This window comes from Macaca nemestrina, chromosome 5 (assembly GCF_043159975.1).
Source record: "Macaca nemestrina isolate mMacNem1 chromosome 5, mMacNem.hap1, whole genome shotgun sequence".
In the NCBI taxonomy this organism is placed as follows: Eukaryota; Metazoa; Chordata; class Mammalia; order Primates; family Cercopithecidae; genus Macaca; species Macaca nemestrina.
Genome location: NC_092129.1, coordinates 120988572 through 121003752, shown reverse-complemented (window position 1 = coordinate 121003752; position 15181 = coordinate 120988572). Strand labels below are relative to the sequence as shown.

Below are 15181 nucleotides of genomic sequence, written 5' to 3'. Positions count from 1 at the left end.
ACTTTATGATGTAATGTTAATTAATCATATTAATTAGAGACAAAACAAGGAACATCACCCAAACCAAAAGAGTAACAAAGCAATCATCTGTCATGGCTAATATAAGTAATTGTAATGTTATCTGGCCATAAAAAAGAAACAAAGTCCTTATACCTGCTATGACATAAATCTTGAAAACATCATGCTAAGCAAAACAAACCAGTCACAAACAACATATATTGCATGATTCCATTTATATGAAATGTCCAGAACAGAAAAATCCTAAGATAGAAAGTTGATTAGCCTGGCTAACATGGTGAAACCCTATCTCTACTACAAATATACAAAAATTAGCTAGGCATGGTGGCAGGCACTGGTAATCCCAGCTACTCAGGAAGCTGAGGCAGGAGATTAACTTGAACCCAGGAGATGGAGGTTGCAGTGAGCCAAGATCATGCCACTGCACTCCAGCCTGGGAAACAGAGTGAGACTCTGCCTCAAAAAAAATTATAAATATATATTTGATTATTAAGCTTTTGGAATAATAGCAATAGCTACTCAGAATTTCTTTTTTATTGCTCTCCACAGTAGCTGAACTAATTTGTATTCCCAACAACAATGTTTAAACTTTCTCTTTTCTCTAATGCCTTACCAGCATCTGTTGGTTTTTTAATTTTTTAATAATAGCAATGCTGGTTTGTGTGAGATGTTATCTCCTTGTGGTTTTGATTTGGATTTCTCTGATTAGTGATGTTGAACATTTTTTTTTCATATGTTTATGGGGCACTTGTTAAATCTCAAAATGTCAGAAAGATCTCAAACTAATGATCTAATAGCATACTTGGAAAACCAGAAACATAAGAGCAAACTAATTCCAAACGAAGCAAAAGAAAATAACTAAAATCAGAGCAGAACTGAACAAAATTAAGACCCCAAAATCCAGGGAAAGAATAAATTTAACCAAAAGTTGTTTTTTTGAAAGCATAAACAAGATTGATAAACCACTGTCTACACTAACAAAGTAAAAAATGACAGAAAATCCAAATAAGTACAATGAGAGATCACAAAGGTGACATTAAAACCGATCCCACAGATGTAGAATGATTCTGAGAAACCCTTATGAACACTTGCATACACATAAACTAGAAAATCTAAAGGAAATGATAAATACCTGGTAACACACAACCTCCCAAGATTGAATGAGAAAAACATTGAAATCCTGAAAATAACAAGTTTTGAAATTGAATGAGTAATTTAATAAAAACAACCTACCAACAAAATAAGCTCAAGACCAGATGGATTCATGCCAAATTTCACCAGATGTAAAAAGAAAAGTTGGTACCCATTCTACTGTAACTATTCCAAAATAAAAAATAAAACAATCAAGTAGAAGGAACTCGTCCCTAACTCACTCTATGAAGCCAGTATTATCCAGATACCAAAACCTGACAAAGATACAACACAAAAACACCTTATGACCCTAGATGTAAAACTCCTCAACAAAATACTAGGAAACCAAATATGGCAGCACATCAAAAAGTTAATTCTCCAACTAAGCTTCATTCCTGGGATGCAATTGCTTCAACATACACAAATCAATAAATGTGATTCACCCCATAAACAGAATTAAAAACAAAAAACACATGATGATCCCAATAGAAGTGGAAAATTCTGCTACAAAATACATCATGTTAAAATCCTAAATAGACTAGGCATCTAAGAAACATATCTCAAAATAATAAGAATCATCTATGGTAAACCCACAGCCAACATCATACTGAATGGGCAAAGTCTATAAGCATTACCCTGGAGGACTGAAACAAGCCCAGACTCACAACTCCTATTCAACACAGTACCAGAAGTCCGAGCCAGAGCTATCAGGCAAGAGAAATAACTAAAAGGTATCCAAAAATGAATAAAAGAAGTCAAACTATCTCTCTTTACTGATGATATGATTCAACACCTAGAAGATGCTGAGGACTCCACCAAAACGCTCCTGGAACTGATAAAAAAAAATTGGTAAAGTTTCAGGATACAAAATTATTGTGTACCAATCAGTAACATTTCTATGCACCAATAACATTCAGGCTAAGAGCCAAATCAAGAATCCATTTACAATATACAATCCCATTTACAATAGCACACACACCAAAACCAACCAACCAACCAAACAAACGAATGAAAACCAAAGAATACATCTAACCACGGATGTGAAAGATCTGTACAAAGAGAACTACAAAACACTGCTAAAAGTAATGAGTAATGACACAAACAAATGAAAAAATATCCCGTGTTCGTGGCTTGGAAGAATTCATATCATTAAAATGGCCATAATGCCCAAAGCAATGCACAGATTCAACCTATCAACCTACGAATGTCATTTTTCACAGAATTAGAGAAAAAATACATTAAAATGTGTGTAGAATGAAAAAAGAGGTTGAATAACCAAAGCAATGTTAGAGAGGAAACAAAAAAAGAGACAGAGGCATCATGTTATCTGACTTCAAACTATACTGTAAGTCTACAGTAACCAAAAACAGCAGGGCAGCAAGGCACAGGTAAAACAACAATAATGGACACATAGATCAGTGGAACAGAATAGCAAACCCAGAAATAAAGCAACATACAGGCAGCTATCTAATATTTGACAAATCAGCAAAAATAAGCAATGAGGGAAGTTCCCCTTATTCAATAAATGGTGCTGGGATAGTTGGCTATCCATATGCAGAGGACTGAAACTGGACCCTTACCTTTTGCTATATACAAAAAAGTAACCCAGGACGATTTAAATATATAAATATAAGACCTATAAGAATCCTAGAAGAAAATCTAGAAAACACCATCTGGACATCAGCCTTGATAAATAATTTATGAGTGAGTCCACCAAAGCAATTGCAACAAAACCAAAAATTGACAAGTGAGATTAAACCAAAGAGCTTCTGCATAGCAAATTATCAACAGTTATCAACAGGGTAAACAGACAACTGACAGAATGGGAAAAATAGTCACAATCTATGCATCCAACAAATGTGTGATATGCTGAATCTATAAGGAACTTATTTAACAAGCAAAAACCAACTCCATTAGAAGGTGGACATAGACATAAACACCTACTCAGAATTTCTATTTAGAGTTTCTTCAGAATTATCATCTAAAAACTAATTAATACAATTGAATTATGGAATATGTGGATAGTTTATATTATAAAATATATTAAAAATTTTACTAAAATAATCCAAACTCACAATAATCTCTAAGTAAGAAAACCGAAGTCTTAATTTGGTGGACTCACTCCTTTCTTGGCATAGTATGGTAGTTCTCATACTGCATGGAAAGGTTCAAAACAATGTTAAGATGGCAAAAACATGTTTTGAAGAAGTAAATGCATTTGTATCATTTACCATATCAGAAAATTGCATTTTCAAGTTAAAATTTATTTATACTTTGTTGACATCTGGCCTTCAGTATTTTCAAATTTCAAATGATTGCGATACTATCTTGTTAGTGAATGGCTCTTCATCTCTGGGTGGTTATTTTAATTAAATGTATCTAAAGTGAAAATAATGTCTGGATGTATCCGAAGGACACTGAGCACTCCAAGTAATTTCATGAAGAAAACTAAAAACGTACTCACCGATAGCTTTTGTAAAGGTCAGTACAGGTGGAATTGTTCTTGCAAGGATTCATTTTACACTCATTGGATTCTTGCTCACAAAAATTTCCTTCCCAACCAGATAGGCACACACACTGGTAGCTCTAAGGGAATATGAAATTATATATTTTTAGGCTATTTCTTACTATTAAGCCTATAATACAGATATTACTCCTGGCTATTTTGATATATCTGTCAATTTATAATTTTTTTAGTTTTATAGAATGCCAATACTCCCCCCAAATGACTTTTACCCCATTTTTAAAACTGTGTGAACAGTATTCTTTAGTATCTAATTAAATAAAGTTTTCTAGTAATTCAATAGATTCTGCAGAAGGTTTTAAAGATTTATGCATTATGCTCACAATGTACAATTATTATCTTTGTTAAATGTTTTAAAAGAAAAATAGCATGTTAGTAATATGATGGTAGATGATGAAGTATAACTAAATAACTAAATAACTCAGCAACTAGCTCACGAGTTAAAAATATAACTATAAATAAGGAAACTTTTGACAGATTTATTGTTACAGATAAATATTTAAAATAAATTAACAGAACTTTTGGCCAATCAAAATCGTAAAACTTTTCATAGTGTTTTCTTAAACAGAGAATTGCCCTATGAAGATGTAATTCAAAATACTAGAGGTAAAATTTTGCTTTCCTAGTATTGGGCAAACAAACAAACAAAAGAAACACTTTAAATTGCTCTGTAAAAATACTTTCTATGTGAAAAAAATATTTTTGAAGAATAGAGCTCTTGTCAAAAATTAGATTTGGGGCTTTTTTCTGTAGAGAATCTAGATATAGCATTATAAAAATGGTAAAATCAGCGTTAACTTATTTAAATCTGTACTTTTCAATACAGTAGCCACATGTGGCTACAAAACATTGTAACATGGCTAGTACCAATTGAGATGTGCTATAAATATAAAATACACATTGAATGTTGAAAATTTAGTATTAAAAATGAATGCCAAGTATCTCACTATTTTTTTTATTATTTGCATTTGGTTGAAATGGAAATAATTTTGATATAAAGAGTTAAATGAAACGTATGATTTCAATTAATTTCATTTATTTCCTTAACTTTTTTGTAGTGGCTACTAGAAAAGTTAAAACACAAAGAGAGATCTGATTTAATTTCTACTGAACAGAGTTGTCTTAGATAATGCCAGCCCAGTTTCTCCATTTGTTGATAGAGTTAAGAAGTCTATATACTCATAAGCACAATGTGATGAGTAGGAGCCCTAAGATTACAAAACACGTCTTAGTTTAATACATCTCAACATCCTGTGCAGATCTAGCACCCTATGTTTAATTAATGTTGATTAAATAAACAGAAAAGGACAAACATTATATGACCAATAATGTAAAGGCTGAAGTTAGTACCCAAAACAAAATTCAAAATGATCCTGTATCAGTTTCCTACATTTGGACAACATTTTTTTTTTTTTTAACAAACATAACAGTGAAACATGGTAACCATGAAGAAAAATAAATTCATGCCCCATGTATGTGCATTTAAGTTACAATAGTTTAAATGTATAAGAAGTTCTACTCAGTACTGTGCTTTGGTTGAACAGGGCCAATTGGTTTTCCATGCTAGTTATTAATAACTAGCTTAAAAGCACAAGAATGAGAGCTACCTTATCAACGTTGTGCTTTATTCCTGACACATATACTAATTCTCCACTCGGAATATTCTTTAAGAGTATTCAAATTTTGCTGGATTTTAGCAGCATTTTTTTTCACGTATCGTGCTCCCTACATTATTAACTTCCTCTGTGAGTATGGTAACATTTGCAGTTTTCATTGGTTGCATTTGGCTTCTTTTTTTCTTTTTTTTGTAAACATTAAAAGAGGACTTACATAAAAATTAAATATAATGATTATATTTTGTTTTATGAATGTGCTATGTAAAATGAAAGCAATTCCACAATAGGCAAGACAACATCAGCTGTGGTGAGTGGGAGAAAATCATCCCACTCAGTAGCATAAATGGCATATGCATAAAATCTTTGGAAAATGCCCATTCGTTATGTTCTGAAATTTCTCATATTAAGGGGTATAAACTATTTCTGTAAAGACAAAAGCATAAGCACACTACTGGTTTTTATTTTGATGCCTCAATAATATTTTGAAACAAATTTAGTGAGTCAAAAAGTCAATCAAATTTTTCCGTAAATTCATATATTTCTTAAAGGTTAATAACTATTGGTATTTTTAATAACTGGTAATTAGTAGAAAATTATCAATTTCAGAGGTATCATTATCATTAAAGTATCAGGTACTATAGCATTGAATTCCAGATATGATGAACTATTTACAAAAAGAAAACATAAAATGAAGAAAATAGAATTTAAAAATTAAAATTACAAAATGTAAATGATGAGGAGAACAAAAGTGCACAGCAACTAAAAATAACCCAGAGTTTGAGGATTTTTATTCATCAGTATCTCACTTGATTCAGAAGCATTTTCCTGAATTTAGACATTCTTGCTGCAAAGCAGTTTCTCATTCAACATTGAATAATTGATTCCAGTAATTTAAAATAACTGTTATTTAAATTTCCACTGGTTAATACAGTAGCCACATATTAAAGTAAAGCACTATTTTTAGAAGCACATTTTGAGCCAATTTTGATGGAAGAGGAAAGTATTATTAAAATGTATTTACCAAAAGGAGTAAAGGTTTGCATGATTTATTAAATTAGAATCGTATCATTTTTTTACTTCTCACTACAAAGTAGGCCTTACTCTTCCCACCAAACTTAGATAAAACAGTTTATATATAATTTGAAAATAGGCATGAGACAGGAAGGACAGAAGATGATAAAAACACAGGTCTAGCATATTGAACTCTGCAGTCAGCGAGAAAAATCTAAAGACAAAGCTGTCAAATTTGATGGTTATAATTGCATAAACTATATAGTAATTCACTTTTTCAGGTCAACAGCCAGATATTTTAAATTTTTGTTATCAGTAACATACGTACTAAAATAAGATGGATAGCATAATTGTGAACATGACTTTTGAAATTAGAAAGATAATTTTTGAACAATATCTCTGATGCTTATTAAATCTCTAGACATCTAGTGTATTAGTTTTCTCTCACTGCCTAAAAAGTTACTACAAATTTAGTGTCTTAAAACAACATAAATGTACTGTCTCACAGTTTCAATAAGTCAGTGTGCAAGTGTCAGTTACCTAAATCCTTTGCTTTTGGTCTCACCATGCTGAAATCAAGATATTGACTGGGATGTGACCTCATCTAGGAAATGCAGTTCTCTTCCAAGTTCAATGATTGCAGCAGAATTCACTTCATTCTGCCTCTAGGACTTAGGTCTCCTTTTCTTGCTAGCTACCAGGTAAGGACTACTCTCAGCATTTAGAAGGTATTTGCAGGTCCTTGACACATGGCCTCCTCCTCTCACAGCATGCCAGTTTGTTTTTTTAAGAACAGGAGAATCTCTGCTGCTACTTCTTGTTTTGTTAAAGGCCCATCTAATTAGGGCAGCCCATCTAGGACAACCACATGTTTGATTATATAAAAGTCACTTATAGGGGGTGTTAATTACACTGTAAAGTCTCTTTCTACATATAATATAATCATGGAAGAAATATCATATTTACAGGTTTCACTCACACCCAAGGGGAGATTTTATAGGGCATGTACACCAGGAGATGGGAATCTCGAGGATCATCTTATAATTTTGTCTTTGATATCTACTAACCTACTTAATTTTTCCAAGTAGCCTACTCAAGTTCTCTAAGCCTCAGGTGCCTTCATATGTAAAGTACTAATAATTTCTACTTCATAAATGTAGTTAAGCCTTGAAGGTAGTAATAACTATAATATTCTTAAGCCTAGCAACAAATAATTATCATTAATTAGTAGCAGCCATTGCCTCTAGGCAAAACAGTCTAGATTTAACAACATCAAGGAATAATTGACAGAAGTACCACCATTGGCTCAAACCTATTCATCTATACATTACTTATTTTTATAAACATTTAAACCATATAATAAGAGATAACCAGAATAGGAAAAACAAAGAAGGAGGAAGAACAAGAGAATCCAGCAATATGTAATTTACGAACACAGACTTATATGAAGTGGATAAATATAAGAAAATATAAATGAGGAAAATGTATTCAAGATGAAATAGAAGATCGTACTAAACCAGTAAACATTCAAAAATATACCAAAGGAGGGAGATTTGCTAACATAGACTCAAACAAAATTACTCCCAAGTCTTTATTTCCTCTCTTATGCCACATAGGTGAGGAGAATAGAAAAACAGGAAAAACTACTCAAATTATTTTTTGAGACTATCAAAACCTCGCTACCAAATTCTGGCAAGCATATAACAACAAATAGAAATTCAGCCAATATTTTTAGGATCAAAAAGTCAATTTTTCTTCAAAAAAACATAAGTTTAGATAGTCAAAAACAGTAATGTATTTAAAATACATTATATAATTTGAGCCGGAAATATTCCAGAAGTGGAAATATGCCTCAACACAAGAAAATATTTCAGAGAAGGAAAAATGCTTTTATCATTTCAGAGCTGAAAATTATTTTATAAAATTCAATACACATGCTAAAAATTTCTTTTAGCAAACGAAAACAAAATGGGAATGTACTTATATTAACAACAACTATCTACAAAATGATAAATTAAAAAAAAAAAAACCTGCCAAACATCAGTTAACCAAAAACAAGTGTAGAAACTGAATTTTTTTTATATATATATATATAGTAATTGTTGAATTGTTACAAGAACAACTGAAGTTGACTAGATCTTCTAAATCTAGAGAGGCAAAAAGCAAGCAAAGTTAAGACTACAGTGGACTCTGATTTTCAAACCAGGACATTTGTCCATTTGCTGCCAGATAAGTAGTTGCATCTAGATAAGCGGAAAGAAGTAGCAGGAGTTTTCAGCAGCTTCTTTGAATGAAAAGAAAATACTAGCATTCAGTGTGGTCAAGGAGATAGGTTCATGAAGAGAAGAACAGAGAGTGAGCCCAAAATTTGATCAGCCCTATTCTACAGAGGCACTTTTTCCCTTTCAACCTTGCATTTGTAGTATGAAATTACATAAAAGTAAAGCATTAGCAGTCTAGTAGTGCAAGGCAGATAAAAGTTGGGGTTTAGGGCCTGCAATATCTAATAGTCTTGTTAAACACTTCTAGCTTTCAATGAACACAACAGAGGGACATATCTTGAAGAACAAACCAGGAAAACAAAACAAAACAAAAACAACAGCAGCAGCAACAACAACAACAACAACAACAAAAACAGCTTAAACTGCCTGAAAACCACACTTGCCTAAAATGTGATCGTGTATTCCTATTCTGTCTGCCAGAAAAAAAAAAAAAAAATTAAAATACTCTTTGGGAGTTGTTAACATTAGATGGAGCTTTTCAATGTTTGAAACAAAATGTCTGCCATTAATTAAAAAAGTTTCTTAAATGCTGATTAACAAATGTCAAGAGACAAATTGACAGTAGAAATATACGATTGAGATATTGTGATTATTGGATAGACATTTAAAAATACCTATGATGAATACATATAAAAATATAGAAGACAAATAGGGAATTCCACTAGAAAACTGAAATCTATAAAAGAGACAAGAACTCTGAGTCTGAAAATTATTACCTGAAATTTAATAACTTAATATATTATTTTAATAATAGACATATTAGAGAGAAGTAATAAACTTGCTAGTAAAAAATATACAGATTGAAATATTTATATAAAGGATATAACAGTCATAAAAGAAAACAAAAGAAATATGGGAACTAATGAAAATAGCCATTACTTGTTTAATTGGAGTATCAAAAAAGAAGGTAGAGAAATTGGGCAAAACCAATATTTGAAAATTCCCTGACTGAGAATTTTCAAAAGATGACAAAAAGATAATAACCACAGATTTAGAAAGTTCTCAAGACCTCTGCTGGATACATAAAAATAAAACTTTGTCTAGATTAAAATTTCTGAAAATGAAAGACAAGGAGTAAATCATACAGGCAGCCAATGAACAAAGACATTTTATCCTCAAAGGGACACAAAGATCACACCTTACTCCCCAGTATCAGAAGCAATAACTCAATGGGCCAACATCATAATGTAGTGAAAGAAAATAACTGACAACTTAAACTTCTATACCCAGTAAAAACACACTTCAATTATGAAAGCAGAACAAATTCAATTTTTACAAAAACAAAACCTGAGAACTTACTAAAGTGTTTAAGATTGTGGGAGTTTGTTGACAGATAACCTGGATTTAAATTCAGGCTCTAAGAATTATGACATATAATTTTAAGCATGTTACTTAATTTCAAGGCACATCAGAAATAATGCTACCTGCCCAATGAGGGTGTACAAATTATAACACTTAGTATGGGACATAATATAATATCTAACATAGTAAGACAACCATAAATTTTAACTAAAATGTTCTGATGTACTGTGACTTGTCCAGGTAAGCTAAACTACTTCTCAGTCTCTATGATTTTTGTTTCCTTTAATTTCTTCCACCTGGAATGACTTTGTCTGCTTCCACCAATCCCTGACAATACTTTCCCAGTTTTACCCATCTCTAAATGTCAAAACAAGTGCTACACAGTACCTGAAGCTTTGATAATTTCCTTCAGTATACCTTCTCACATTTACTGTTTTAGATTTTATGATACATTTAAAGCACATTAGTTACTTATGTACATATAAGCTGTATTCTGCTTAGTGCTTATTGTATTTAAAAAAATCTTAGTTATATTACTGTGTATTTCTGCAGTTTCTAAAGTATAAATTCTAAGAGGGCAGAAACTTTCTTTACTCTGTTCAACAATTATCATCATAATAACATTTAGAATAGTGTCTAATGTTTGACTGAATAGGTGCTAGAACTTGGAACATCTATAATGATATTCATTGGTACTAATATAGTCATGGAGGATATTTTATTTGATTTCTAGATATTTAATAATCTTATTTTCCTAACAAGAAGAAAGACTTTTTTAAAAGAATTCATTTAAATAATTATTTCATTACAATCAACCAAAAGCAGTTCTTTTAATAAATGAAGAACTAAAATCCCCATTGAAAGAAAACGTGGATTGGTTCCATTTTGAAAAGTTTTTATACATTAGAATTATTGTATTTTATTCAGTCATAGCCACAATTTGTTACTAAAATGTGTGCTTTGTGAAACTTTCTATTAGATTCCAGAAAATGTAGATATATACTGAAAAAAAAAATAGAAATTTCAAATTATAGTCTTGTTCTGGTCATTATTTATGTAATTCTTGAAAAAAGGACAAATATTTTTTCTTTGCTTTAATAAAAAACTTTTGAGGTAAAATTTGTAATGAATTTAATCCTTGTAAAAATAAAGGGCTCTCCCTGTTGACTTATTATCTGTTTTATTTAAATGTTATTTTAAGTTTTCAGTTTAATTCATAAATACTTATAGAGTTGGCTATAGACACAAAGGTTTCCAAATACTGAATTCTGATACTCAGGATTATTCATAAAAATGCCAATCTTTATTTATAAAAACAAACAGAACTATCTTAATATGATTTCTTTCAGCAAGAGAAAATGATTTATCTTGGTGCTTTAAATCTAAAGTAAAATAATATGTATTATTCTGACAGAAAGTTACCGGAATACTTAGAAACAATTTCTATAAAATTTTATAAATGCTGAATTTGATTGAACATATTTTGAAGTAAGACAAAGAAAATACACGTTACAATGTGTGATATTTTCAAGGCAAAACTGTTGTAGAAAAACACAATTTCTTTTACTTGGGAAAATGTAATACAAATACATGAAGAATATGAAAAGCCACATGGTAGATGAAGATAATATAGAGTATAAATCAAGCTATACTGGATTTTGAAACCATTTTCTAAATAAAACATAAATCTCTAAGAAACTTAGTCATTGTTTCCATGTGATTATACTTTTCATTAGTAGCAAAAAAAAGCAAATAAGCATTTTAGTGCCTAATATTCCAAATGAGAAAACAAACATTAAATATAAATTTCTACTAGTTTTATTTTCTATATCTAGTAAATCTACTATCAAAATAATTTCAGCTGTTTGTCTACTATGCTATTTTCAATCTATAGTTTTTATTAGTAATCTTTACTTATAATTTAGTTCTCTTATGGCATGCCCTACCTTCATAAACCATTTGTGATCCTTTTTAAAGGGTTCCTTTACTTTTGATGTTGGTTTAAAAAAAGCAGAATTTAAAACTAGAATAAAGAAGTTTAGACTAACAGTAATAAACCATAGCAAAAAATAACTCATCTGTCATTGATGTGCACTGCTCAAACATATTTCTTATGTTTTGAATATTACCTTCCATATTGACTCAATTTGACAATTAGAGATAAAGTCTAATACCCAAAGCTTTTTCCCTAGTACACAAATAGTAAGAATTCAGAAAATATAATCTTGTATGAGATTATCACATAAAGATGCCAGTAGATAAATGCAATTCTGCAACAGATAGTTTTGGGGAGCATTACATTTTTTTGCTCTGAAAGCCAAATGACAATAATAATGCAAGCACACCATGGAATAAAAATCACTTGTAAGTTTTGAACCACAAGTACAAAACTCATTTCCAGTATTGTGACCTCAAAGAAAATTAGCAACTGAGGAAGAGCAAGATGTTGGAATAGAAAGTTTCTCCAATTGTTCCCTCACCCCTGGCAAGGACACCAAATTAGCAACTATATATAATGAAAACACCTTCATAAGAACCAAATATCAGTACATACAAAAATCAGTAGTATTTCTATATGCCAAAAGTGAACAATCTGCAAAATAAATCAAAAACATGAGCTGGGCATGGTGGCTCCCACCTGTAATCCCAGAACTTTGGGAGGCTGAGGCAGGCAGATCACCTGAGGTCAGGAGTTTAAGACTAGCCTGGCCAACATGGTGAAACCATTTCTCTACTAAAAATACAATACAAAACAAAAAGTTAGCTGGGCGTGGTGGCAGGCACCTGTAGTCCCAGCTACTCAGAAGGCCGAGGCAGGGAAAACACTTGAACCTGAGAGGCAGAGGCAGCAGTGAGCAGTGATCACGTCATTGCACTCCAGTCCAGTCTATGTGATAGACTGAGACTTGGCACAAAAAAAAACAAAAAACAAAAAAAAAAAAAAACAAAAAAAAACTTCTATTTACAGTAGTCAAAAATGAAATTAAATACCTAGGAATTAACCAGAGAAAGGAAAGATCACAATAATGAAAATATAAGACACTGATGAAAGAAAATGAAGAGGACATCAAAAACTGAAAGAAAAATAAAATTCCATGTTCATGGATTGGAAGAATCAATTTGTTAAAAAGTCCATGCTATTGCGAGAGGACGTAGTAAGAGGTTGGTTAGGCATATAGAGAGGAGGAGTCTTGGGAGAGAGGCAGTGTACATGGAAACATACTGCCACCACCCCTGTGGTGTAGCTAGCAGGTAAAAATATGGTTAAGAACTTCCTCTTATATCAGGATGTTTGCTCAGAAGGGACTGTCCTAACTTAGGCGCAAGCACAATAAATCAACTAAATGTCCTGAATATGACCCAGAGCTTATTGTAATATCATTAGCATTGCCGTTTTGGTCCCCTATCCCATGGGTTTTGCTTAGGCATTCTCGGGTAATAACTAAGATGGAGTCACTATGGTCTACTCCAGATATGCATAGATGTAACACCCCCCCGTGGGGGGTTGGTACTTTACTCCTCCCATTAAAACTGAACCTACAGAAGACTTTCTTGTTTCCCCCCCACACACACACACACACACAAATTCCCCAGCACTCAGACCCATTTCTGGGAAATCGGTTTGGGTCCTTTCTCGCTGCTAATAATTTTTCTGTTGCTTAATAAATTCTACTCTGTCTTAGTCACTCTCTGGTGTCCACATGCCTTATTCTTCTTTGTCCTGAGACAAGAACTCAGACCTCATTGAATTAAGAAATAGGGAAACTGCAACACTATGCAAAGCAGTCTACACATTCACTGTAATCCCTATCAAAATATCAATGATGTCCTTTACAGAAATAGAAAAGAAAATTCCAAAATTTATATGGAACCACAAAAGACCCAAGATAGCCAAAGCTATCCTAAGCAAAAAGAACAAAACAGAAATAATTACGTTACTTGACTTCAAATTATACTATGGAGCTACAGTAACCAAATAGCATGTTGCTGGCATAAAAACAGATACAGACCTTTGCAACAGATTAGAGAACCCAAAAACAAATCCACACACTTACAGTGAACTCATTTTTGATAAAGGTGCCAAGAACATACACTGGAGAAAAGAAAGTTTCTTCAATAAATGATGCTGGGAAAACTGGACATCCATACACAGAAGAATGAAACTGGATGCCTATCTTTCATCATGTACAAAAGTCAAATCAAAATGGATTAGGTAATTAAATCTAAGACCTCAGACTATGTAACTACCACAGAAAACTGGGGAAAATCTCCAGGACATTGGTCAAAGTATTTCTTGAGCAATACCCACGAGCACAGGCAACCAAAGCAAAAATGGACAAATGGCATCACATCAAGTTAAAAAGCTTCTGCACAGCAAGAGAAACAATCAAAGTAAAGAGACAATCCACAGAATAAGAGGAAAATATTTGTAAATTACCTATCTGACAAGGGACTAATAACCAGAATATATAAGGACCTCAAACAATTTTATAGGAAAAAAAACTCTAATAATCTGATCAATAAATGGGCAAAAAATTCAATAGACATTTATCAAAAGAAGACACACAAATGGCAAACAGGCATATGAAAAGGTGCTTAACATTATTGATTATCAGAGAAATTCACGTCAAAACTACAATGAGAAATCATCTGACTCCAGTTAATATATCCAAAAGATGCAACACCAAATGCTGGTGAAGATGTGGAGAAAAGAGAATCCACTTATACTGTTGGTGTGAATGTAAATTAGTACAATCGCTATGGAAAACAATTTGAGGTTCCTCAAGAAACTAAAAATAGAGCTATCAAATGATCCAGCAATCCCACTGATGGGTGTATATCCCCCAAATGAAAATCAATATATCAAAGAGATATCTTCACTCCCATGTGTGTTGCAGCACTGTTCACAATAGCCAAGATTTGTAAGCAACCCAAGTGTCTATCAAAAGATGAATGGATTTTTTAAAATGCAGTAAATATACACAATGGAGAGATTTTGAACCATCTAGAAGAATGAGATCCTGTCATTTGCAACAACGTGGATGGAACTGGAGATTATTATGAAGTGAAATAAGCCAGGCACAGAAAGACAAATCAAATATTGCATGTTCTCACTTAGTTGTGAGACCTATAAAACAAAACAATTGAATTCATGGACATGGAGAGTAGAAGGACGGTTACCAGAGCCTGGGAAGCGTAGTGGATGGTTTCAGAGCCAGGTATTAACAAGAACAATCTCTCTATTGTGCCAAGTATCCTCATCTGATGTCTAAGGTGTTCCTAGTGATTGGTTAATC

At 32.2% G+C, this 15181-nt stretch overlaps 1 protein-coding gene across 1 annotated transcript in view; it reads right to left on the bottom strand.

Annotated features, from left to right (window-relative positions):
* Positions 1-3609: 3609 nt before the first annotated feature.
* LOC105479558 (protein eyes shut homolog) overlaps positions 3610-15181 on the bottom strand; it is a 325034-nt gene continuing 313462 nt past the window's right edge. Inside the window, exon 5 of the mRNA XM_071096120.1 lies at positions 3610-3735. Within this exon, the coding sequence (XP_070952221.1) occupies positions 3610-3735 (126 nt within the window). The remainder of the gene's footprint in view (positions 3736-15181) is intronic.